At 47.0% G+C, this 26,835-nt stretch overlaps 1 protein-coding gene across 2 annotated transcripts in view; it reads right to left on the bottom strand.

Moving 5' to 3' along the window:
- The window catches only part of HOMER3 (homer scaffold protein 3), a 288,001-nt gene that overhangs the window by 173,925 nt on the left and 87,241 nt on the right, over nucleotides 1-26,835 (bottom strand). For both annotated transcript variants that reach the window (XM_085639959.1, XM_085639960.1), the window contains exons 2-4: nucleotides 24,380-24,536; nucleotides 23,332-23,463; nucleotides 19,891-19,998 (exon numbers count right to left, since the gene is read on the bottom strand). In XM_085639959.1, coding sequence (XP_085496085.1) covers nucleotides 19,891-19,998; nucleotides 23,332-23,463; nucleotides 24,380-24,536 — 397 coding nt within the window. The remainder of the gene's footprint in view (nucleotides 1-19,890; nucleotides 19,999-23,331; nucleotides 23,464-24,379; nucleotides 24,537-26,835) is intronic.

Genomic DNA, 26,835 nt, shown 5'->3' with positions numbered 1-26,835 from the left:
AAGATGGGTGCGATGGTTAATGGGTGAAGCGGGCATTGATGTATCAAAGATTGGAGCCCATTCAGCTCGAGGAGCTTTGGCATCTAAGTCTTTCTCTTTAGGGGTCAGTCTCACGGACATTATGAATGCATGCAGCGGACTGGTCAACGGAGACCATATTTAAGTCTTTTTATTATAAGCCCATTGTGGATGTGGCATCTGTGGTGGTAGCTAAGCTTGAAACAAGCATAATCGGAGCCTCCTGTCCTGACATAGAATAAAAAATTTGCAAACATCAGTGACAAGAATTTACAATTCTATAAAGGACACGGAGACGAGGATTTTCCCACCCAAACGATATGTATTGCATTGTAATTGCATTGTATTATTTGCATAGTATCTTCGTGCTGCATACATGTTCCTATGAGTCTTTCTGCAACTCTCCTGCGGCCAACCCTGCGGGCAGCAGGAGAGCAGCATCAGGTTTGGCCTGAGCACTAGCGCTCCCAGTGAGACTGTGAGCCTGTGCCTGCTGCCTGCAACCCTGCAACACAGTTCGGGCTGGAGACCGCTTCAGTGCGCATGTCAGTTTGGCCATCCTGAGACGGTTGGCCAAACCGACATACGCACTGAAGGCAGCGTGTGCAATCACTCCCCTGAGTGCCTGTCATTTCTCCTGGGCCCGCCCCAAAGACTCAGCCAGGAAACAAAATAAAACGATAATAAACCCAGGTTTATTCTCATTTTTTTTGTCAAGCTTCTGGTGGGCGGGGGGGGCTAGGCTCCATCGCCACAGCAGAGGAGCCGCTACTGCAACTTTCCAAGAGAATAATACCGCCCATTTGTTGTGGTCTTACCAAATCTACAAAGGCCCAGAGTTGATACTAAATAGGACTTTAAACAAAATCTCAAGTGTTTATGTGTAACATGATTTTTCTGCCTTTGTTTACTTTAAATAAGGATCTTTAGCGCAGCTCCAGAATATATTTTAAAGCGGTTTCTATTTATATTTGCTGTTTGAATTATGCACAGATAAAAGGATCAAAATACCGACTTAAGGTGATGTTGCTTATTTTTGCACCGGCAGGGACATTAGAATACCGGTGGTGCCTGTAGGAAACCAGCCAGGTGGCAACCCTATCTCCACACCAGAGTCCTTTCGAGTATGAAGTGGAGAGTGAATAGTAGTTGACTTCTTGGCTCCTGATGGGGTGGTGGCGCATGCCATGTTAGCTTGCAGGGTGGATATGTGAGTCGAGAGGACGTTCGTTGTTCTAGAATCCATTGCAGGTTAACCATACAAGGCAGTGGGGCCATTTACTGAAATTGACCCATCCCAATCCATCATGGCTGCCTTACAATCAGCTTCTTCCTGTCTAGTGTTTCCATGCCAGTGTGAAATTGCAGCTCATTGTGTCATAACTCTTTTGCTTTGTTCCTGTAAGTTCTCGGGCCCTAGACTCCTGACTCCAATCCTTGCCTTCTGGAGCATATTGCTACTTTCCTACAAACCTGTCTACATCATACTTGTGTGTTCTAGGTCCTGGCTGGCCCATAGCCTTACTTGCAGCCTAATGGCCAAGCCCCAGCTCAGCTGCCTTTGACAGCTGATTTCAACCCCAAGGATATAATCAGTGCTTAATTTGTAAAAAAAAAAAGTGCCAGGGCCCTCTTCAGAAGGTCACTACAGCACAGCTTGCGCCATGCAATGCCCCTGCCAGCGCTACCAACGACAGCAGCAGCACAACTACTAACCATTACATTCTTACAAGTATGACAATACAGAATCTTGCAGGCCTCCAAAGCTATAAGAATGGCTTGGACAGCAGGTATTAGTTATTGTTAAAGAATGTTGAACTAATAATTACTGTTGTTTTGCTCATTTCTAAATTCGACAAACAGCGCCACCATGTGGTAAACTGTCATATGTACCGGTGTAGACAATTAAGTGCCAGTGTCGAGCATCGGAAACCACCGGCTCAAATTAAGCACTGGAAATGAAAAAGAACACTGCCAATAGTTCTTTTCTTGTTGAATGTATAACACACGGACGGTGTTTATGCTGGAGTGGTTTCTTCCTTTTAATGATTTTCTTTAGTGCTAATGTCCTCAAAGGATTCACGTGAAACCAATGCCTTAGTCACACTTGTGTAGCAAAGATGCCTGAAGCCCTGGTACAAGCAAGGAATATGGTCTCTTTGACTGTTGTTGGGGAAGTAAAATACAGCAGTTGTTAGGGCTTAATGGGAATGGGCCCTTCCATGCTCTTGGCCTCGGTGCTACTGCACCTGCTGCACCTATGGTAGCAACAGCCCTTTCGGTTGGGACAGAAAGCAGGGCTTCTGGAATGGGCTAGCATTTGCTCAAGGCGGAGCTTAGCTCACACTTCTTTTACTTAACAAGACCGCAAAACTTCCAAAAGCCAGAGTTATAAACCGTCCAGAAATCAGTTTCTATCCAAGCAGTACAGAAGTAGGAAAATAGTGAGACTGGGTTACGTATGTCCCAGGGAGAGCTAAACCGACTCATGCTTACTTGAAAGGTAAGTCTGAGGAACACAGTGCAATCAAGACACTCAAAAGAAAAGGCAGAGTGGAGTGCAAAACACAGAGGCAAAGCGAACAAGCAAGCAGACCTAATGGGAAAGAAAGGGGTCACTGCTGGAGGTCAAGAGGTCATCATTGGAGTTGTATATCAAATATAGTGTATAGAAATATCGTCTAGCATAAATATTATATCCTAAAGACTGCTCCTTTGCACGTAGGTTTGCTATTATTAACTCGATGTCTGAAGCGAATAGCTACAGGCGAAAATAAACACGTTTGGGGTTTTTGTTTAGAGACAGAGGGTGACAGCCCATCCTTCTTTGGCACTCGCTGGATTCCAGAGTCACTCATTCAGAATGCTGAAGAAAAAGTATACACTCGATAGGTGTCAAGGGGCAGAGGTCGCAAGGGTGAGAGGTGAGGGCCAAAAATGATGTGCAAAGTCTTGCACCAGACAGACACAGTGAATTCTTGAGGGAACATGGGCAAATGATGTTGTGAAAGTGAGACATATTTGAAGATAAGGATTCCATTTTTTTACCTTGGGTTATGATAACACGGTGGTTATACAGACCTATTTCTAAAAACTCATACGGTGGGCTTTGGGTCCATTCACTCTCAGCCACTGACTTTTTTGACCAGCCTCTTTTCAGCCACTGGCCTGAGACTTTGTCAATAACGTCTTGAGTCAGCCATGTGGAGCATTCATCTCGCACCTAATGCTATTGGCTGTTTGGAAGTATCCTTCCTCCTCACCTCCTCTTAAGTGCTTGCATTGTAATACACGAGGGACTAATTTACGTCTGCAACCCTCTCTCTCTTCCTCTCTCCATTAGGTCTCTCTCTGATGTGCTAATTCTTCATGTGTTAGCACATCAAACCCAGACATACTGGTGTTGCCAATGCTTGATTTTCAGGGATCAGGAGAGGGTGGGGCAGGCTTAAAAACTAAGAATGCTCTTCACTGGAGGTGAAAGGGTGTTGGGATTAAAACTTTCTGTAGATGGGGAAAAGTACCACACCCAAGACAGGAGCATTCTGAAATAATTGTACTTCTTGCTAATTACAGCTTTAGGGCTCAAAGCGAGACGGCCCATCACCTCCTGGCGTGAGTCATATAGAATGATATCCAGGACACACTGACAAATGTGTTTCCACAGAAATGTTTGGATCATCCCACGGTTCTCTAAGATCCTCGAGCCCAAAACAAAGCCAGACGTGGTTCGGCTTCTGCCTGCCACCTGTGCCCTAAACCTATGCACCAAGAATTAAAGACAGAGCATTAACATTTGAGATAAAACGTGAAAAGGAAAGAGGTGTACAGTGTGAAACCAGAAAACCTGTGATCAATCCCGGCTCCCCCACTTGACCAAGTTGTGAGATCCTAGACAATGGTTTTATTTCACTCTGCCTCTTTTTTCTTCATTATCACATATGAGAGCATTTTGGAATACAGGAGTTCACAATGTGCATTGTACAAAACAGTCTCTTGTGTTTGATTTAATAAATAATAATGCTGTTGCAGGTATAATAAGAACCTCGGCCACCCAGAGGGTGGGCATGACAAATGACTTGCCTCTTGGTTCACGGATGGCCTTGTTGGCAGGGGAGGAGGGAATGTTCCTAAGTTCATGTTTGAAAACTCTCTCTTCTAATAAATGCCTCTAAATGCAGTGATATAATCAGATGCACTTCAAAGAAACACTTCCGTATGTTGATGAAATAAACTTCTCTTCAAACTTCAAAAAAGTTTATCATATTTTTACAGGTTTGTTACAAAATTAACATGTTACAAAAGTTAAGCGGTGCAGGACACCTTTGCTTCTTTTCCTTTACCTAACGTGTAGAGTACGCAGTGGACTCGGGCTGCTGTTCACCAGGGGAGCAGCATGTAAATGTCAGGAGGGCCGCACTTTGAGTATCCATACACTAGTCAGACTGACCGCAGGCACACAGGACAGGCGCGGGTGGAAGGCCCTATCTCGAATGTATGGCCTCTGTCTGGAAGCAGGGTCAGAATCCACCCAGGAGCATAGCTATCAATAGTGCAGCAGGTGCAGTAGCACCAGGCCCGGGGCTGTGAGGGGCCCACTGAACACCATTTATGCAACTATTTCCCTACCAAGCCTGGGGTAAGGAGGCTTGTAGCAGCCTTGTTACCCCCACACTGACCCCACCTTCACCCACCAGCCACCCTCATACACCATTAGAAACTGGACCATCAAACCCACCTTCCTCAAACTTCTTGGTATCACAAACACCCTCACATTGCTCAAGGTCCCACTCAAATGTGACATTTTGGCACCCAGAGCACTGGCGCCTTTCAGCACTGAAACCTCCTCTGGCCGTGGCACCCCGAAAACTGATCCTAGGGTAACAAGTGTTACTGCAGCCCGGGGACGTGGAACAGCCCTCACCGGCCTGAAATACGAGGCCCTCCACTGAATGCCAACAGAACAGTACATACAGTCTAACCCACCTACCTGCTGACAGGTGTGTACAGAAGGTTGTGCCTGCATCTCTACAACATCCTCAGGGCAGGTGCGGGTAGGATCTGTTCCCAAACTCTATATAGGAGACTCAGAAAATACCTTAAGAACATCCCCCGCCACCTCCCTACTCCCGCCCCAGCCCCCGGAGTTTATACCAAACACATTATACGACATTTCGAACCCACAGAGGCAGTGAGGCTTTGTAATATATTAGTTCTAACCCCCTCCAGCAACATAGGGTCCCATGACAGCATGACGCCTGTTTACAACACAAACAAGGCCCTGGTTTAAAACTGAATTTTACGCAGTCTCTCGCGTGTTTAAACATCACAGCCAGTTCAGTTTAGGAGTACAGCCTTTGGTTGGCCAAGGAACAGTCTTTAATAACTTATTTTTATGAAACTGATGACAAGCACTGGCAAATCCAACGGGTCTCGCCTTTTCAAACTACTGGCTTTTCCCAAAATGTTTGTGCATTCTGAGCAGCACAAAGGGTATGTACACGTCATGAAGGTATGGTGACCTAGTCCAACAAAATATGCACGCCCAGATATCACTTCATGAGCATGCACAGAGCATGACACAGTCACCATTTTGTCTATTTTATGTTTTTACTATTCAAAGATGGTCGAAATGCACTAAAACGCATTTGTATTGTATTGTATTGTATTTTATTCTTGTAGAGCGCTACTGTCACCCAACGGGTATCCTGGCGCTAGACTGAGATGGTGAGAGAAACTTTAAACCGGTCAGGTAGCCGCATGCAGCCTACAAGAGAGGCCCAGGTCGGCCAAAAGATGCAGGATTAGAAGATCAGGAGATCAGGGGCTTCTCCCTAGGGAATAGCCAGGTTTTCAAGCGGTGCCTAAAGTTCATCAAAGAGTTGGCCTGTCTAATAATCAGCGGAAGATCATTCCAGTACCGTGCTGCCACTGTACTAAAGGCCCTGCCCCCCATCCTAGCTTTCTTGACCTTGCCAGAGGTTAGCAGAAAGGCATTTGAAGAGCGCAGCATCCTTTCAGGCTTATACCAGGACACTTTCTCTTGCAGGGAGATCGGGCCGAGGCCGTGTGCCGCTTTATAGGCAATGCATAAGGCTTTGAAGCTAACCCTTTCCTTTATAGGAAGCCAGTGGAGCTCTTGTAGCGCCATTGTGGTTGAAGATCCGCGTTTCTTATTCAGCGCTAGTTTGGCTGCCAGAGACTGGACCCTCTGCAAGCTCTGAAAGATGTAAAGAGGAGCTCCTAGGTACAGAGAGTTGCAGTAGTCCAGCCTGCTCAAGATGATGCTACGTACCACCAAAGGTCTTTTCTCTGCTGGCAAAAGCGGTAGAATCTTTCGTAGGGCTTTCAAGAGCGCAAAGCAGACCCCCACAGTTTTCTTAGCTTGAGAGGCCATTTGAAGATTGTTGTCAAACATAACCCCCAAATTCCGCACCGTAGCCACAGGGAGAATGGGTTCCGCCTCTGGGGTCAGTCTGAGATCATAGGGCATGTCACGTACTCCAGCAGAGGAACAGTAGATCACCTCTGTCTTTCCTCCATTGAACTGCAGTGAGTTGGCCCTGAGCCATTCCGAGGTCTGGCGCATACATATCTGGAAGTCATCCATAGTCAGAGCACCCTTCCCCTCCAATGAGAACACCAATTGGGTGTCATCTGCATAATTGACCACATCGACCCCATGAGACTTGATTATAGAGATCAGTGGCTGCAGGTAAATATTGAAGAGGATGGGGCTAATGGCCGACCCCTGAGGGACCCCATGCTCTACCAGGGTCTTGCTGGAGGTGAAGGGGGACAGGGTGACCACCTGTTGTCTCCCAGTAAGGTAGGAGTGCATCCACCTCAAGGCACGTCCCTTAACTCCCAGAAGTTCCAGTCTGTTCAGCAGGATTCGGTGATTAACCGTGTCGAATGCGGCGGACATATCTAAGAGGACCAGTACAGATGACAGGCCTCTGTCCGCCCGCATCCGCAGATTGTCTAGCACGGTGACCAAAGCCGTCTCCGTACCATGACCTGGCCGGAAGCCGAACTGACTCCTATCCAGAAGATGGAACTCTTCCAGATACCTTGAGAGAGACCTACTCACTACCTTTTCAAGAATGTTTATAGGAAAAGGCAGCAAGGAGATAGGTCGAAAACTAGAGGGATCTTCTGGGTCCAAAGATGGCTTCTTTAACAGGGGCGTGACCACTGCCAGCTTCCATGCATCAGGCACCGCCCCATCCTCCAAGGATTGGCAGCATATCTGCTGCATCCGAGGAAGCAGTGCCTGTGCATGTTCTTTCCAGATCTTATTAGGTAAGGGGTCCAGCGGAGACCCTGACCTCACATTCTGTGCACAGCAATTAAACAACTCCTCTGTGAGCGGTGTAAAATGCTCCAGAGAGGTTACCACCCCTGGTTCTTCCATCGGCCTCTGACTATGAGTATTTTGGGGGGAGACGGCACTCAACAAGAGGCCCCAACAATCCTAGAAATTTTCTCCTCAAAATGGGAGGCAATTTTGTCACATAGTCCCTGTGAGGCCACCACTTTATTTCCCAGACTAGCGGGCGTAGAGAGGTCTCTAACGATCTTAAAGAGAGCTCTGGCACTATTCGATGAGGACAAGATGGTGTTGGCAAAAAAGTCAGCCTTGGCTTTAACGATCAACTCCTTGTACCGAGCTAACACCCCTTTGAAAGCCTCTTTGTCATGCTCGGCATAGTGCCTACGCCATTTCCTCTCAGCCAGCCGACAGGACCTGCGGGTGGTGCTCAGCTCTTCAGTAAACCACGGTGCAGAATGTTTAGTTTTGACCTTCAGGCGCTTCCGAGGCACGTGCTGATCCAATACTTCATTGATGTAGTTGTGGTACCGACAATAATTTGTCCCCACTGATTCGTGAGGATCAAAAGGAGGCAGGTTTTGAAAAAGCGGCTCCGTCCGACTTTTCATAAGTTTAGCCCAATCTCTCCCCATACGATATTTTACGGGGGATGGCCTAGTTACTTCTCCCGCAGGTATGCGAGTCTGAAACCGGATCAACGAGTGATCAGTCCAGGTCTGGGGTAAAATGTCGGTCACCGCAGTTTCATTACAGTCTGCAAACAGAAGATCCAGAATGTGCCCTCCTTGATGGGTGGGTTGTTGGACCAGCTGATGCAGATTGCAGCTTTCACAGGTTTCCCTGAGATCTCTTAGGTGTCCATCTAAACTGCCATTCTCCCATAGGTTGAAATCGCCCAGGATCAGCATTCTGGAATGTGTCAGTGACTGGGCTGCGATGACATCCAGGAGCGCCTGGTATTGAGTATTAGAGCCCGGGGGTCTGTATCCGACCATCCCAGTAAGGAGCCTTCCCCTCTGTTCTTGTAGGGTGAAGCCCAGTAGTTCAATACCCACCACCTCGTCGACCTTGAACGGGGCAAAATCCCATATATCCCTGAACATCACCCCAACCCCTCCGCCTCTCCCCGTTGTTCTGGGCTTATGAAAGATCTTATAGCCCTCTGGGCAGGCAAGCCCCAGTTCTACCAAGGAGTCACTACTACACCATGTCTCGGTCAAAAATAGCACATCCAGTTGCAAATCTTCCACCAGATTTGATACTTCCAAATGGTGTTTGGCCAAGGAGCGACAGTTGAGCAAGCCACATTCAAGGACCGGGCTGGGCCGCGGCGCCCTAGTGGCCCTCTCTCCCCCACTGACCTTGTTCCTAATATCCAGCAGTTGTTCCTTTGTATATGTAAAAGGACTTTGTGCGGGCCGCACAGCGTATCTTGCGCTAGGAGCGGACGAGGCGCGGACGGGCGCAGACGGGCTTGCCTCTGGCGCGCCTCCGGCGCGCCCGCTGCGCGCGCGCGCTAGCATGTCTCCTCCTAAATAGGGCCCGGCTGTGGTATTTCAACTACTAGAGCGTCGACCAAGATGGCGGCGCTCCGGTGTCAACCGGAAGTGGGGGAAAAGCTTCTCGACTACCCGTGCGAAGGACTCAATGTTCCAGCCCAGTGCCCTGTCGCTCGCAAAGTACGAGAGTGGATGAGGAGTTTTACAGTGCGGGTAAGTGCAATATTCAGACGATGTATCACAATACTCCACAGCACTCCACAATGCCCTCCTTCGTCTCTCCCCGCTCCCCAAAGCAATACAGTACAATACACAGTACACAGGAATTAAAAGATAGCAGAGCGCAATACAGTACAGTTCCGATTTAAAAACAGTCTTTGGACCTGCGCGCTAGCATGTCTCCTCCTAAATAGGGCCCGGCTGTGGTATTTCAACTACTAGAGCGTCGACCAAGATGGCGGCGCTCCGGTGTCAACCGGAAGTGGGGGAAAAGCTTCTCGACTACCCGTGCGAAGGACTCAATGTTCCAGCCCAGTGCCCTGTCGCTCGCAAAGTACGAGAGTGGATGAGGAGTTTTACAGTGCGGGTAAGTGCAATATTCAGACGATGTATCACAATACTCCACAGCACTCCACAATGCCCTCCTTCGTCTCTCCCCGCTCCCCAAAGCAATACAGTACAATACACAGTACACAGGAATTAAAAGATAGCAGAGCGCAATACAGTACAGTTCCGATTTAAAAACAGTCTTTGGACCTGCGCGCTAGCATGTCTCCTCCTAAATAGGGCCCGGCTGTGGTATTTCAACTACTAGAGCGTCGACCAAGATGGCGGCGCTCCGGTGTCAACCGGAAGTGGGGGAAAAGCTTCTCGACTACCCGTGCGAAGGACTCAATGTTCCAGCCCAGTGCCCTGTCGCTCGCAAAGTACGAGAGTGGATGAGGAGTTTTACAGTGCGGGTAAGTGCAATATTCAGACGATGTATCACAATACTCCACAGCACTCCACAATGCCCTCCTTCGTCTCTCCCCGCTCCCCAAAGCAATACAGTACAATACACAGTACACAGGAATTAAAAGATAGCAGAGCGCAATACAGTACAGTTCCGATTTAAAAACAGTCTTTGGACCTGCGTGCTAGCATGTCTCCTCCTAAATAGGGCCCGGCTGTGGTATTTCAACTACTAGAGCGTCGACCAAGATGGCGGCGCTCCGGTGTCAACCGGAAGTGGGGGAAAAGCTTCTCGACTACCCGTGCGAAGGACTCAATGTTCCAGCCCAGTGCCCTGTCGCTCGCAAAGTACGAGAGTGGATGAGGAGTTTTACAGTGCGGGTAAGTGCAATATTCAGACGATGTATCACAATACTCCACAGCACTCCACAATGCCCTCCTTCATCTCTCCCCGCTCCCCAAAGCAATACAGTACAATACACAGTACACAGGAATTAAAAGATAGCAGAGCGCAATACAGTACAGTTCCGATTTAAAAACAGTCTTTGGTCCTGCGCGCTAGCATGTCTCCTCCTAAATAGGGCCCGGCTGTGGTATTTCAACTACTAGAGCGTCGACCAAGATGGCGGCGCTCCGGTGTCAACCGGAAGTGGGGGAAAAGCTTCTCGACTACCCGTGCGAAGGACTCAATGTTCCAGCCCAGTGCCCTGTCGCTCGCAAAGTACGAGAGTGGATGAGGAGTTTTACAGTGCGGGTAAGTGCAATATTCAGACGATGTATCACAATACTCCACAGCACTCCACAATGCCCTCCTTCGTCTCTCCCCGCTCCCCAAAGCAATACAGTACAATACACAGTACACAGGAATTAAAAGATAGCAGAGCGCAATACAGTACAGTTCCGATTTAAAAACAGTCTTTGGACCTGCGCGCTAGCATGTCTCCTCCTAAATAGGGCCCGGCTGTGGTATTTCAACTACTAGAGCGTCGACCAAGATGGCGGCGCTCCGGTGTCAACCGGAAGTGGGGGAAAAGCTTCTCGACTACCCGTGCGAAGGACTCAATGTTCCAGCCCAGTGCCCTGTCGCTCGCAAAGTACGAGAGTGGATGAGGAGTTTTACAGTGCGGGTAAGTGCAATATTCAGACGATGTATCACAATACTCCACAGCACTCCACAATGCCCTCCTTCGTCTCTCCCCGCTCCCCAAAGCAATACAGTACAATACACAGTACACAGGAATTAAAAGATAGCAGAGCGCAATACAGTACAGTTCCGATTTAAAAACAGTCTTTGGTCCTGCGCGCTAGCATGTCTCCTCCTAAATAGGGCCCGGCTGTGGTATTTCAACTACTAGAGCGTCGACCAAGATGGCGGCGCTCCGGTGTCAACCGGAAGTGGGGGAAAAGCTTCTCGACTACCCGTGCGAAGGACTCAATGTTCCAGCCCAGTGCCCTGTCGCTCGCAAAGTACGAGAGTGGATGAGGAGTTTTACAGTGCGGGTAAGTGCAATATTCAGACGATGTATCACAATACTCCACAGCACTCCACAATGCCCTCCTTCGTCTCTCCCCGCTCCCCAAAGCAATACAGTACAATACACAGTACACAGGAATTAAAAGATAGCAGAGCGCAATACAGTACAGTTCCGATTTAAAAACAGTCTTTGGACCTGCGCGCTAGCATGTCTCCTCCTAAATAGGGCCCGGCTGTGGTATTTCAACTACTAGAGCGTCGACCAAGATGGCGGCGCTCCGGTGTCAACCGGAAGTGGGGGAAAAGCTTCTCGACTACCCGTGCGAAGGACTCAATGTTCCAGCCCAGTGCCCTGTCGCTCGCAAAGTACGAGAGTGGATGAGGAGTTTTACAGTGCGGGTAAGTGCAATATTCAGACGATGTATCACAATACTCCACAGCACTCCACAATGCCCTCCTTCGTCTCTCCCCGCTCCCCAAAGCAATACAGTACAATACACAGTACACAGGAATTAAAAGATAGCAGAGCGCAATACAGTACAGTTCCGATTTAAAAACAGTCTTTGGACCTGCGCGCTAGCATGTCTCCTCCTAAATAGGGCCCGGCTGTGGTATTTCAACTACTAGAGCGTCGACCAAGATGGCGGCGCTCCGGTGTCAACCGGAAGTGGGGGAAAAGCTTCTCGACTACCCGTGCGAAGGACTCAATGTTCCAGCCCAGTGCCCTGTCGCTCGCAAAGTACGAGAGTGGATGAGGAGTTTTACAGTGCGGGTAAGTGCAATATTCAGACGATGTATCACAATACTCCACAGCACTCCACAATGCCCTCCTTCGTCTCTCCCCGCTCCCCAAAGCAATACAGTACAATACACAGTACACAGGAATTAAAAGATAGCAGAGCGCAATACAGTACAGTTCCGATTTAAAAACAGTCTTTCAAAAGCAGAATGGCACAGGAGAAACTGGCACCTGCCAGGCCCTCCAAAAACATACACATTTGATTTATTAACGACCGCTACTGAAGGATGTAGGGACCAATGAAGGCGCACACGGGGGAAGACGTCAACACAAGCAGAGGCAGCACAGGGGGATGGGCGAAGGAGCAAAGGAGAAGCTTGAGATAGAGGAGGAAAAAAGAAATTAAAAGCAAAAAAAGACAACATTAGGGCATCGATGGACGAGCTTGGAGAGGGGCAAGGAGGGAGCAACACCAGGCGCGTGGAGAGGCAACATATGAAGGGGAAAGTAGCACATGAGGGCGGGAGGAAGAAAACACCTGCACTCTCATGAGGTGCTGAAAGGAAAAAAAGTAGTTCTATAAAACATGAGAAGTGGAAGTAAATAAGAAATCGAATCACCAGAATTGTGTCCCTTCAGGTGATGACAAACACAGGAAGAGGAAGTAAAAACATCAAATAAAAAGCAAGCAAATCAGAGCAACAAGAAACTCAACCAATGGGAAGCAATGGGCGGCCTCTGAGCCCACTGCAGGTTTTGCTAAGGGCCACAAGAAATCTTTCAATACCAGACAGCTCAAAGCTTACTGCACTCTGCAAAGCTCGACTGGTTGGGTATGACGCGACTTCAAATGAAAGAACGAACACACATACGACCGTGAGTGATGTGTGAAAGATCCCCCCGGATACACCAATGCTTCCTTCCAGTAACGAGTGAATGAATAAATAACATGTGCCAAATGAATGCACGGCCTTGAGTGACTCAGTAATTGTGAACAATCCCCAGGCACAGAAGCGCGCTACCCGCCTTCCCGCTCCATATCTCAGCGTCCATCTTGAGGCACAGGAAGGCGGCCATGACAGGATGTCCCAATATGCCCAACATCCTCAGCGGCTTCCTCCTTCCCGCTGTCCACAACCCTCCTGCGGTTCTTGCAGCAGCTATTTTAAGGGAGCACGTGGCATGAGTCATGAAACTCTGTGAAATGTACTGTAGCAAACTGAAAGCTTAGGCGCCATTGTTTTGCAGATGTAATATAATTTTATCGAACCACATAGAAACTGGTCTAGTTGAAAGCACAGAAAATAGATTGGGTAGCGAAAGAAGACATCTTAAAATGGACAAAGAAAGAAAGATGTCTGTGTGTGGGAGAAAGTTAAAAAAAAGATGAACCGGATTCAACAGCTTAATGCCGCACAGTTCTGTGGTAATTTTGTAACACTTTCAGTTTCCAGTGAACGTTTATATATTTTAAAAAAACGTAATGATAAAACTTTTACAAATTATTTTGGGGAATTTCTTCACCTCAGTGACTACTAGAAATTAAAATCAACCGGTGCTAAACTGTTCAACTGGAATCGCACTGTAGGGCACCTCAACTCGACTGTGTCACGCGTGGGTCTTGACAGCGCATCATGCTCTGGCAGCAGACCCTAGCCGCTGCCTACCAGGGACATGCATGACACGGAGAAGGGCCAGTGCATCCCCGCTTCACCTCCCACTGCCCAGGATCAAACCCTTTGGGGTATATTTCACTTCCACTTGGTTGACTGTCTTTCACCCATCTGTGCACACCTTCAACATCACACCATTAATTCATGTACATTACCAATCAGAGGGATGTTAATTTCCAAACTTGAGAAAGTTATAGGCAAACTAGCCGGAAATGACAAAGCACGTGAAGTTTCAAGAAACACGAGGCGCCGCATACTCCAATCAAAATGCGACAATACAAACGCAGGTCTTCTCTTACTAATCTGTTTTGTGTATTATAAAACTCACATTGGGCCATGTGTATCAAAATCCTCTTTTGCGATTCTCAAATAGCGATTTTTTGCGAATCGCTATTTGAGAATCGCAAAATGCTATTTATGTAGGATGTGCAATAAATTTTGCGAATCCTACATATTCCTTAATTGCGAATCTCAAATTGCGATTCGCAATTAAGTAATGGGAAGACATTCTCAATTTGCGATTAGCAATTAGAGAATCGCAAATTGAGAATGCAATTTCAAGGGTGCAAGGGTGTCAAAAGGACACCCTGTTGCACCCCTGAAATAAGCATGGGTGCACATGTGGCGCACATACATGCCCTAAGGGTATGTATGTGTGTCACATTGCACTTTGAAAAATGCAAAATAGTGCATTTTTCAAAGAAATCGCTAATTATCACCACCTTGAAGTTGGTGGTAATTTGAGATTCCTTAAGGCCAAATTGCACTTTCTTGGTGCTTCTTACATTGCATTTAAGGAATCGCAAAATTTGCGATTCCTTAAATGCAATTGCAAAATAAGGAATTTGCGATTCCTTATTTTGCACGCAGATTTGCCTTCATACATACCACTTAGCAAAATTGCGATCGCAAACGCTGAAATTCTGCACATTTCGGCGTTTGCGATCGCAATTTTGCTTGATACATATGGCCCTATATGCCTTGGGATGATTTCTAAGACATTATATCTGCATAGCTATGGTGTCTACCTAGTTAGTTTGCCGTAAGTCACTATCTACGCTGGGGATAGAGACCAAATCAAACCTGAACAAAGAGACATGCTTCATATAGCTCCTCTGGTACGATACGCAAGCCTTGCGGCACATTGATTACCGCAGCCTTTGTCAGTACCACTGCACTGTGAGATGTACCGGGCAGCATCACGCACCAAAAGCGTTTCTGCCCCTCTATGCCCTCATCCAAGCAGGGCATGTGCCCTCCATGTACTGTGTGCAGGGGAGGGTAACTCTAGGCACTCATTCATTTACAAATACAAATGAGGGATTCCTTTACAGTCACTCTGTCCACATTATGGTAAAAGCTCTAAAGGCACAGGAAATAAAATGTCCTGATAGTAGCACGTCTGCGAAGACCGTCGACACGCGTGATGTCATTGCAGCACGGATTGCGGTTACTACCCCGGGATTGGTGCTTGTAACCCCCCAGAATGCACTGCAGCCTCTGGGGTTCATTTCACCAATGCGAGTTCTGCTCTCGTCGCAGCAAGAATGCCCTGGGCTTTTGCTAGTTTTTAAAGCTGGCTGTTTTTACCCTTAGCAATCACTGAGTATTGACACATGGTGGCTCGAGTTTTCAATAATATGGGTTAAGTTTAAGGAGTAGAGAAAGATAGGGAAACAGCCATAAAGGGACAAAGCAAGGATTTAAAAAAAAGCTACAAGCATAAAGAAACAGGCAGGGAAGAGATGTAAGAGCAAGCGGCATGAGGTGGAATCAAGACCAGGCAGCCCCGGTATTTATGAGATAAAGAGACGGGAAGTTAATGGGGTGGAAGAAAGAGGCATGAGGTGGAATCAAGACCGGGCAGCCTTGAAATTCATGAGATAGAGACAGGAAGTGTAGGGTGTGGAAGAATGGACATGAGGTGGAATAAAGACCAGGCACCCTCAATATTCATGAGATAAAGCGACAGGGAGTGTAGGGGGGTGGAAGAAAGAGGAACAAAGTGGAATCACGTCTAGGCAGCCTCGGTATTCATGAGATAAAGAGACAGGAAGTGTAGAGTGGAGGAAGAGACATGAGGTGGAATCATGACCAGGCAGCCTGAGTATTCGGCCAGCCCAGCATTCAGCAGCACCGAGGGCAAGCTCCTAAGAAAAACTTTAAACCACTTCACTTGAGTTTTTACAAATTAAGCAAGGAGCATTCATTTGAGGGAAATTTACCATCACTTCTACAAAACAGCACTTCTAGAATCGGCAGGGATAGGTCTAAAAGAGTCCCATGAGTGACCACCTGCTTCGGGTTAAAGTGCCTTGAAACACAGTAACTGACCACTGGATGTCTTCTGCACGGTCCACTAAGGCGAGGGCGACGCTTATTTTAGAACTATAATGCCACTGTGTCATCTTACAGGAAGTGATGCTGAATCAAAATGGCTGCCCCATGAGGGAGCATGACGCTTACGTTTTAACTGCTCCGCGGTTGAAAGAAGAAAAACAACTTCAGTTCCACTGCTTGAAGTAGAAGACATTTTAAAGAGTCTGTGTTTTCCCTTAGTCTAGGGTATTACAAAGTGCTTTTCCCTGACATTCTATTTCAACCTTTATAAGGTGAAAGGTCAGAAGAAACTGGAAGTATTTCCTAGATGAGTCAGAGTACTGTGGCATCAACAGCAGATGTCTTTAGAGGAGATGTGAAAGTACAGGGGCAGCGTGTAAATAAAAGGGGAACACCTTTTATTAGTACTGGAGTGCAGACATACAGGAAGGAAACATTATGTGGAAAAATAAAGTTTAAGTTCAAAAGAAGGTTCAAGAGAGGAATTAAATTAGTTTCGGAGGCTGGGGTGCCCTGTAAATCTCACGTATCACCGACTGGGCTGCTATTCTTAGCCGCTTTAAATGGCACTTGCCCTCTCTTCTGGGGCAGGACCACCTGCCGGGCCCAACTCCCTTTTCAGAACAGTTTTTGGTTTCATGCCCACTCTGGGGAGTGTCGTTCTCTGACCTCACACCAGTGGTCTTCAAACATTTTAAAGCAGCGCCCCCACCCAATGGAAATAAAAAATCATTAAGGCCCCCTTCCATAAAAAAAAAAAATCACAATTATTTTAATAAATTGGCAATGTTTAAAGAGGACTAGACTTGTTTAAACGTTGCAGTTAAGTTCTGTCACCGTTCTAAAACTGTATTCAAATAAATGATCGCCACGCATACTGTTCTGGTCAGGCAGGCCGTAGCAACGTATAAACGTATCCAGAGTGTGAGGATTAGAGATGGGGGGGGGGGGTTGAAGGATATTTGGGGTCCCTTCCCTTTTGACACCTTCTACCAGCCAGGATATGACAAAAGATGTTAGTGATGGCCCATTACAGAGCATTTTACTGCCGCTCATGTCCCCAACCCACCCCAAACCCCCCACTGAAAACATCAGCATAATACTTCTTCTGGCCAGAGCCTGGCACACCCCCCCCCCCCCCCCGGGATAGGGGTGCTCGCCCCACAGTTTGAAACCCCCTGCCTCACACTCTCTAGGACTTGTGATGATTAGAAAAGGGAGTGAGGGGGTTTGAAGGATATTTGGGGTCCCTTCCCTTTTGACACCTTCTACCAGTCAGGATATGACAAAAGATGTTAGTGATGGCCCATTACAGAGCAGTTTACTGCCGCTTTATGTTTTACAAAAGGCCCTTCTGAAGAGACCCCAAAGTTCCTATCTGGCTTGCCATATCCCCCTCACACTATCACCCTCCTTAGACCCCACTCGCTGTGTCGCTCTGGCACGATTCCACTCATGTCCCACTTCTCGTGCGCCACACGGGGCATCTCTGGGTACAGGTGGGCTTTCAGTGTACCCCTACAATCACCCCGCTCCCTGGGTCTTACTCACAGCACCCCACTCACAGAGCCACACCAGCACCGTCCCACCCACAGGACTTTACTCTCAAAGTTCCAGTTAAACACAATATAAGTGAGCACAGCTTTCCCGCCCTTCACCCCCCCCCCCCCCGGGGGAACATCTGGCAGCTTTTTATCAAACAGCTGTTACCTTATGTTTTTTTTTTTTTTAAATGCTCTTTTTTGACAAGCCAGAGGTCTATTTTCAAAAACTGAATTGGGTTACCCGTAGAGTCACGCAGCTGGAGAAGCCAAACTGTAGTTCAGTTTAGTGAATTAATGCAAAAAATAGACTTGGGCTGGATTGGACTTTACGCATGCCAGAAAATTTCACAATCATAAAAAAAATGTTTAAAATACACCTCCAATTCTGTTTCCCCACATAATACTCCCAAAATAGGCCGTGCAAAGAGCTGCACAAATGTACATGCATTTCACTGTGTCTGCTTTAAACTCTCGCTTGGACAATCTCATACGCGATATCGAACCCTGTCTCGCACCGCCATAGACTGCCCGGGGAGATGCTGTGCTGAGGTAAACGTATTATCTGCAAGCAGCGGAAAGTGGGACATTGATCGACACAGACAACGTGCTGCAACCAACATCAGTCAGCTAAATTGTGCGTCTGCAGACAGGAAGCCTCTGTGCTGATCATATTACCCACAGAGTTCACAAATTACTGCCCAGCAGCAGTCGAGTGCGAAGTCAATAGGAGTTAATGGGTGTTTGAACGTATTCTGACAGTGGCTGCCATCTTGCAAAAGGGCAGTCTAGTGTAAAGTCAATAGGGGCTGTTGGGTCTTTGAAAGTATTCTGGAAGCGGCTGCCATGTTGCAATGGGGTAGCCTACTGTGAAGTCAATAGGGGCAAATGGGTGTTTGAAAGCATTCTGGCAGAGGCTGCCATATTGTGAAAGGGCACCCTAGTCAAAAGTCAATAGGGGCTAATGGGTCTTTGAATGTATTCTGGCAGCGGCTGCCATGTTGCAATGGGGTCGCCTTCTGTGAAGTCAAGAGGGCTAATGGGTGTTTGAAAGTATTCTGGCAGAGGCTGCCTTCATGCAATAGGGCAGTCTAGTGTAAAGCCAATAGAGGCTATTGGGTCTTTGAAAGTATTCTGGCAGAGGCTGCCATGTTGCAATGGGGTAGCCTACTGTGAAGTCAAGAGGAGCTAATGGGTGTTTGAAAGTATTCTGGCAGAGGCTGCCATATTGTGAAAGGGCACCCTAGTCTAAAGTCAATAGGGGCTATTGGGTCTTTGAAAGAATTCTGGCAGCGGCTGCCATGTTGCAATGGGGTAGACTAGTGTGAAGTCAATAGGAGTTAATGGGTGTTAGAAAGTATTCTGACCTACGGCTGCCAGCCTTTAAAAGTGCACCCCAGTGTAAAGTCAATAGGGGCTAATGGGTCTTTGAACGTATTCTGGTAGCGGCTGCCAGGTTGCACTAGGGTAGCCTAGAATTTATGTCAATAGGGGTAATGGGTGTTTGAAGGTATACTGACCTACGGCTGCCATCTTGCATTAGGGTAGCCTAGTGTGAAGTCAATAGAGGCTAATGGGTGTTTGAAGGTATGCTGGCTTACGGCTGCCATCTTGCAGAAGGCCAGCCTACTGAAAAGTCAATAGAGATAATGGGTGTTTGAATGTATTTGGAACAATGGCTGCCACTTCGCCATATGACTTATGTTTAAGTAAGTTATGGGCAGGGTAACTGGAAATAAGGAGCAAAGAAGAATGAAAATATGTGACAACGTTAACCAAATTATGTGGCACAAAGAAGCAAATTAAGCAGCATAATGTTGCCCTTACCATGGCAGGATTAATTCGCTATTTTGTCATTTTAACACACAGTAATATTGTCTGGACAAAAGTGTCACTCTATGAGCATCAGTGTAGCACCTGCGTACATCAATCAGCAACTGAAAGGAGACAAGTTAACCTCTGCAAAGGGTCTGGCACTGCCTGGCATCACATGAGGTGCTTTGCTTTTTAGTAAATTTTCATCAGTATCAGAGAGAAACTTTTTTTTGAATCTGCAAGATATGCAGTGCATGGTGGATTATATGGCATGCGGGGTAAATCCATAATCATGTGGAAAATACTGCAGCCGCAGAATTGCATCATTCCTGGTTCTGTGGTAGAACCCCTGTATTCATCTCTTTCGACTACCAGGGGCACTCTCCAGGGAGGACCGCAGCTGTTAGGTTTTCTGGGGCATTGTCAACCCCAGTGATGGCTGATGGGTGCAGAGTCCTTGGCGAGACGTACAGCACCCACACTTGGGTGACGCAGAACCCATACCTGCTGAGAGCCCAGGTGCAGCGCCGGGTGGGTCAGTTCGGTTCTGTCCTGAGATTTCTCCCTCGCCAGGCGGGCCGCCTCTTTCACTTCCTGGAACTTCTCTGCAAACTGGAGGAGAAAATGGGTTTGTGTTAGGGTTAGTGGCAAGCAGCCATACAGCCTATGAAAAAACACCTCTATGCATAGCATCCATGGGCAAAAACAGAACCAGACAGCTAGGATTGAAGAAAAGAGCAGGCAAAACAAACCTGACCTCCAGTCATTCGCGGCAGCGGAATAAGGGCTAAAACGGCTGTGATGACCAGTTTTTAATAATTCCTTGGCAATTTTTCAATTTTCTCTGGTCTGTCCCTGACACCATGGCTTAATGAAGTTTTCCCTCCCAGCAGCAGGCCTGGTTCTAGCGGGTGGGCCGGGTGGGCCAGGCCCACCCAAACATGAGCCTGGCCCACCCAAACATGAGCCAGGCCTACCCCAACATGAGCCAGGCCCACCCGAACATGAGCCAGGCCCACCCGAACATGAGCCAGGCCCACCCAAACATGAGCCGGGCCCACCCAAACATGAGCCGGGCCCACCCAAACATGAGCCGGGCCCACCCAAACATGAGCCTGGCCCACCCAAACATGAGCCTTGGCCCTCGCAGTGAATCTGCCACCGATGCACAACGATAATGAAAAATGTCCCGATAACTCTGGTGATTTATGCCCCTGCTGGAGAGCAATCATTTGTCTGTTGGTAGTTTTTAAAATGCAGATAAACAGTGTGTTACTGCCTTTGTCACAGAGATCCGTGTGTTACTTGCAGTTCAGAAGTTACTATCCTAACATAGGCCAGTGACCTATGAACTGTCATCAAAGAGCTGCAGGCAAACTTCGCTTTCTTGTGTTGTGATATAGTTAGAACTCCTCCATTCTTTCATTATTCTAATGTTGCTAATAAGAGTTTGTTTGGGCAGTTATACATTTTTATCAGTAAAGCCAACCCCCAACCACTGGAGTACTCTTTAAATCCTGAGTTTGTGCTTCTCCAGACCAAACCCCCGTAAAATATATTGCGAACCAGTATGGATGACAAGTGATTTCTACACCTTGTAATCCTCATTGGCTTACGTGACATTCCCCGTAGACTGATTTATTGTCTCTGTATAATGTGTGTGTGACACCTTACACTGGTATGAGTAGCGCTATACAACAAATTAAATGCATATGCGAGAGGGGCAAATGAGAGATGAGGGGCACTGGTGGAGGGTGGCAGTGAGGGAATCCAAGAGGAGGTCATGGGGTGGGGGGGAGCTACGGAGGGATGAGGGGCGCTGGTGGAGGGTGGCAGTGAGGGAATCCGAGGAGGAGGTCATGGGGTGGGGGGGAGCTACGGAGAGATGAGGGGCGCTGGTGGAGGGTGGCAGTGAGGGAATCCAAGAGGAGGTCATGGGGTGGGGGGGAGCTACGGAGAGATGAGGGGCGCTGGTGGAGGGTGGCAGTGAGGGAATCCAAGAGGAGGTCATGGGGTGGGGGGGAGCTACTGAGAGATGAGGGGCGCTGGTGGAGGGTGGCAGTGAGGGAATCCGAGGAGGAGGTCATGGGGTGGGGGGGTGCTACGGAGAGATGAGGGGCACTGGTGGAGGGTGGAAGTGAGGGAATCCGAGGAGGAGGTCATGGGGTGGGGGGGAGCTACGGAGAGATGAGGGGCACTGCTGGAGGGTGGTAGTAAAGATATCTATTGATAAAGAGGTCATTGGTGAGGCAACAAAAAAGACTTTGCACCAGCACTAAAGCCGGCCATGTCATAGCCTTTCTGTTTTCGTTTATTTAATTAACAGTCAGGTGATTAGGACAACTGTGGAGCATACTTTAACATGCATGCTGATTACATTTACTGCTATATTCAATGTTTCAAGTTTGAAGGTGATTTTACTAATGTGTTTTACCTGGAATAATAAAAATGGAACCGCGTGGTGGCTGATATGGGCCCAAAGTCAGCTGTGAGATAAGATGCACTGGAGAAGGGGGGTAGAATAGGGGATAATCAAGCCTGTAAGGGAGTGCGCTGCAGGGTCAGGGGTGAGGTGGAGGTAGTAATGAAGAGGGTTTCTCCCTGAAGACTTGCACAGAGGGAGCCCGAGTAGAGTCACTTGCCTGATACTCCCACCTTAGAAACCTCCTCTTCCCATCAAAGGGACATTACATGGGGAAAATAAACTTTTGAGAGTGATAAAATTTAGAAAGAGATTTGGAAAAGAGTGCGTTTTACCGGTCCTTGTAAGACTAAGAAGAGATAAAGGAGGGCCCAGAAACAGGCCTGGCTAGACAAATAAGCAACAAATCGTGCCCGCAGTGGCCCACCCAAATAAAAGTTCCTGGAGCCGGGCCTGCCCAGCAGCATAGCACGGATGCACGCAAGGAATATGGTCCCTTTGACTGCTGTTGGGGTACTAAAATACAACAATTATCAGGGTTCAATAGCCATCTCAGGGATCTTAGCCCTGGTGCCACTGCACCTTCTGCACCATCGGTAGGTATGCCCCTGTTCCCGGCTCACCATGTCTTGGTGTGTTGGGGTGGCCAGCCACTGAGCCCTGTTGCCACTGCACCTGCTGCACCCTTGGTGGCTATGCCCCTGTTCCCTTCGGTATACATGACAACATTTGGAAGGCTAAGATTTTGGAAACTAAATCGGCTGAATTCATTTCCCCCCCCACCGGCTTGCACTGAAGTGGGGCCATTTCAGGGGGGAGAAAGAAAAACCAAAGCCATTTGGGTGGGGGGGGGCAGAAGGAGAGAAGGGGAGCTTAGAGGTGCTCTGTTGGAAGTGTTAGTCGATGACGTGGAATTGGTCGTTTCTAACGCAGTAAAACACTAAAGTTCACCCAGCTGGTGTGTTACGTCCATTGCAAAACATTACATTCAAGTTCCACGAGTTACAGCATTAACATTCTGACAATTAACTCCCTGCAACAGGAGTTTTAACCGACAAGTGCCTTTACCCACTAAGCTACCTTGTCTGGGTAATGACTATATCCTCATATGGCAAATTTATAACTAGTGCCTGAGTTACCCTGCTCATTACAGGAAAGTAAGCACTAACCTGGGTTCTGGAGTAACACGCTATTTGCCATAAAGAGCTCCAGCGCCTCCTTAGCTGTACTAAGCGCTATATAAATGCAACTACAAACAATGTGCTAAAGTACAGTAATATATGTCGGTTTTGCATTTCATGTCATTTTTGCAGAATATCACACAAATAAGCCAAAACAGATTACACAAATTTTGCACAGTTCCAACACTAAAGGTCCAATATGATTTTTATTTGTCTCAAAGAGGTCTGAGATGGTGCTGAGGAATCAAGTTAGGCAGTAAACTAATGTAGTAAAGAAATAATTTGCATATCGCGCATAAAAGCACAAGGTACATGCAATAATGCTGGCCCCTTGGGCGTTACCTGCGAAAGCTGCTGTTCGGACGCAAAGCCCAGTCCATACACAGTATTCGCCCGGCTGTCGGCCCACTGTCCAAACTTCTGAGATGTCTTCGTGAAGGTCATGTTGGGGGTAATGGTGCTGTTAATGATGGCCTATGAAATACCCCCACCCAAAAGGAAACAAAAAAAACCCTTTAGCATTATAAAAAAAAGTGCAATGTAGCAAAAATTGAGATTTGTTTCTAAATTTCACCGAATGAACTCTCAAAATACAAGCAACATTAAACCACTCAAAATACTTCTTCACTGCACAAATAAAATTCCCTATTGAACAAGACAAATCAATATAGTTCATTTCTTTCACTAGTTTCAGAGCAGATGATCAGCATAAATCGTATTTCCAAAACAGTGGGCGGAGGGAAATACAACATACGCTAAAAAATGTGCCACAATAAAACAAAGTATAAGACGACATGAAAGGACAACTTAAAAAGCACGTACATTTTCCATCATTAGTTTTAATAACCGATATAAGATGGACAGTTTCTACCCCATATTAATGACCACTCTGAAACTGTGCATGGCATCTCCCATGGAGGGATTTGAAAATAACATAATATACTTTTATTGTGACCCCAAAAAGTCTCTTGTGAAACCACCAGGACATAAGTGCAGGTCCCTCCGTGGCACCAGACCACGTTCACGACCACGCTTGAACCAGACCACGTTCATGACCACGCTTGAACCAGACCACGCTTGAACCAGACCACATTCACGACCACGCTTGAACTCAGGGTGCGGTAGGTGCTGCAGCACCCCCATAAATCTTGAAAAAATGTAGATGGTGAATGAGCAGTATATGGGTCCATCAAAGGTGTTTCTCCAGGCAGTGTTTTTTGTGTTTTAAAATAATCTCTGTCAAATATCCCCTATAGCTTTAGTGAGGTGACATTATTGAACAGCACCCCCACTCTAAAAATTGTTCCGCCACCACTGTGGGTGCGTGACTCCAAAGCATACGATTGTGATCTGCCTGTGGATCCGGTTGGACGAGCCTCCTCCCGCTTACCTTAGTTCCACCAACGCTGATGACCCTGTACACGTTGCGCGTGGCGTCGTAGAAGTAGGAGACGGTGACCGCATGCTTGCTGGCGGGAATCCAGTTCCGCTTGGTGCTCGGGTCGATCTGGAACACGTGCGCCCGGGCGCTGAAGATGGGCTGTTCTCTGCAAAGGAGACCAAAGAAGAGAGCACTTTAGAATATATCTGGACCAATGGCAGCATTCGTCCCTCTGTACGGCAAAGGAGTGGTCAGCGAACTCCGCGACTGATCGATTCAGCGACACAACTCTTCTGCCACCCTACGCTGTGGCCTCTGCCAATAGAGGACCATATCATGCAATGAGGTTGTCTAAATTTAATGGCAAGAAAGGATACATTATATGACGCGTTGTGGTACAATCTGTGGGACGACCATTCCACTAGTTTGCCTTTTTAAGACACATTAATACTGTCTGGGCAACGGGTTCACCTCACTAGTGTCATCTAATGCCTGACGGCTGCAATCAGCAACTGCAAGGTGACCAGTTAATAATACATTTTCAAAATAATTTTTGATCTGTTTGAGCAAGAGAATTTTTTGTTGAAATCTAAAAAAAAAATGTAAGCTGCTTCTAAAAATAACTGCTGAAAGAATCTCATCTGCCCCAGTTTTCAAGCAGAAGGTAGATTTCTGGGAGAGGAATGTGTTGCCCATCTCCTGCGGACATCGTGGCCTGAAGAGCCGAGATACATTGAGGCCCTATCTCTGTTCCGAAAAAAAAAAAACCTTTTTTTTTGTACAGTATTTAGACAAGTCTCTTATCTCCATGTTCCATCACTGGCCTGCTCACACCCTGTTCCTCTGTACACTTATCCACTCTGGTTTCACATCTCTTCTTCGCCACCATCCTCACACTCTCAGCCTCCCCTCCCATCTTCATTTACCTCCATCCAAACCTCTTTCTTACCTCGGTGCCCCTCACCCTTCTATAAAAAAAACCTTTCTGTCCTTCCATTACCTGCTGTCTCCCTGGACAACATTATCTGAGAACTCAAGCCTTTCCCTGCCTCCCTCCATTGTTTGGTCTTACCAGCTGTCTCATGAATTCTTTGTGAATAAATTACCCATCTCAAGTTTGTTCTATCTACAATATAATGAAATCCTCCTGGTAAAGCTACGCTTTATAAACATGTGAAATTATGTCATATTCGGATGACTTTGAGCAAATGTTCCGGATGTCATAACTTTGTTTGGGGAGTTTAATACCTTTAAATTCATGAAGGTGGACTAAAACATTGAGATTGTTCAATCCCTTTTACCGAAGAAAATGTATCTAAAACATTTAGCAGTAAACATTTATACAAGACCATTTGTCCATAAAAAACATTGGATCCAGTTGAACCATCCTTTAATTAAGTTTATAGAGTCTGCATCCAAAACCTTAGGGCAGCACCCCAACTTTTCCCTCTATTACCACAAAAAAAAAAATGTTTTTTTTAAAAACATATCAGAACACAATTATTTTTGTTAAGTTTTAGAATTCCCGCCCCCCACACACATTGGAGATCATCTACCAACCCTATATGTGGGACCTTCTAAGTAAGGATGGATTGAAAGCAAATAAACCCACACATCGCTGTAATGAACCCCAAAAGTCCCCTTCTCTTCTCTTACATATTGGGGAGATACACTAGCAAACACTACACAGGGCCTGTGCCTTAGTCTACTAAAGGTAGTGTGTAGTGCTAAAAATGGACAAAAAGGAAATGCTGCAACAGGGCCTCGCATTAATGAGCCCATTCCCAGTCGGGGACGGACCCTGTATTGGTGCGCCAGCTGACACAGGCAGCCAGTGCAGTCCATATTACAGAAAGACCTATTGTACTGGAAGTTACAGCTTGACCAACATTTGGCGGTATTCATTTTATGTGGAAGAAGATTGTCCCAGGAGCTGTAACGATCTGTCAGAACCTTTTTTTTGGAAGAATAAGCGTCTCTGGGAAAGACGACCTCACAATAGCACTCTGTAGCGGCAGAGCCGCTTTAATAAAGTGATGTAAACGACGTTTCGTGAATTTGTACTTTTTAATTCATATTGAGTTCATATGATTATTCACGTAATATTTTACAATTCATGCTGACGTGATGGTGGTTTGAGACCACGAAATTATAGTATATCCATCAGAGAATGTTAAGCCAATTGTTTACAGATATCCCCGATGCATTTCGGGACATGCCCTTCGTCAGGGGGAATTCTACGAAAAAAATAGATAGAAGAGGACGTAAGCCAGAGATCCAGGACGTATACTAAATACAAGAAATCAACAGGACTAGAATGACGATTATATAGACAGGGTAAGAACGGTAAATTAATAAAGGCACAGAGATCGGTGATCAGTGCAGTAAAGCAGAAATAGGGTGGGAGGTTGGGGTAACACGTTAGGCAAGATAAGAACAGAACTAGGGAAAGGCAAATGTCGGTT

The sequence above is a fragment of the Triturus cristatus genome, chromosome 12 (genome assembly GCF_964204655.1).
Source record: "Triturus cristatus chromosome 12, aTriCri1.1, whole genome shotgun sequence".
Classification (NCBI taxonomy): domain Eukaryota; kingdom Metazoa; phylum Chordata; class Amphibia; order Caudata; family Salamandridae; genus Triturus; species Triturus cristatus.
This window is presented reverse-complemented; position numbering and strand designations above follow the sequence as displayed.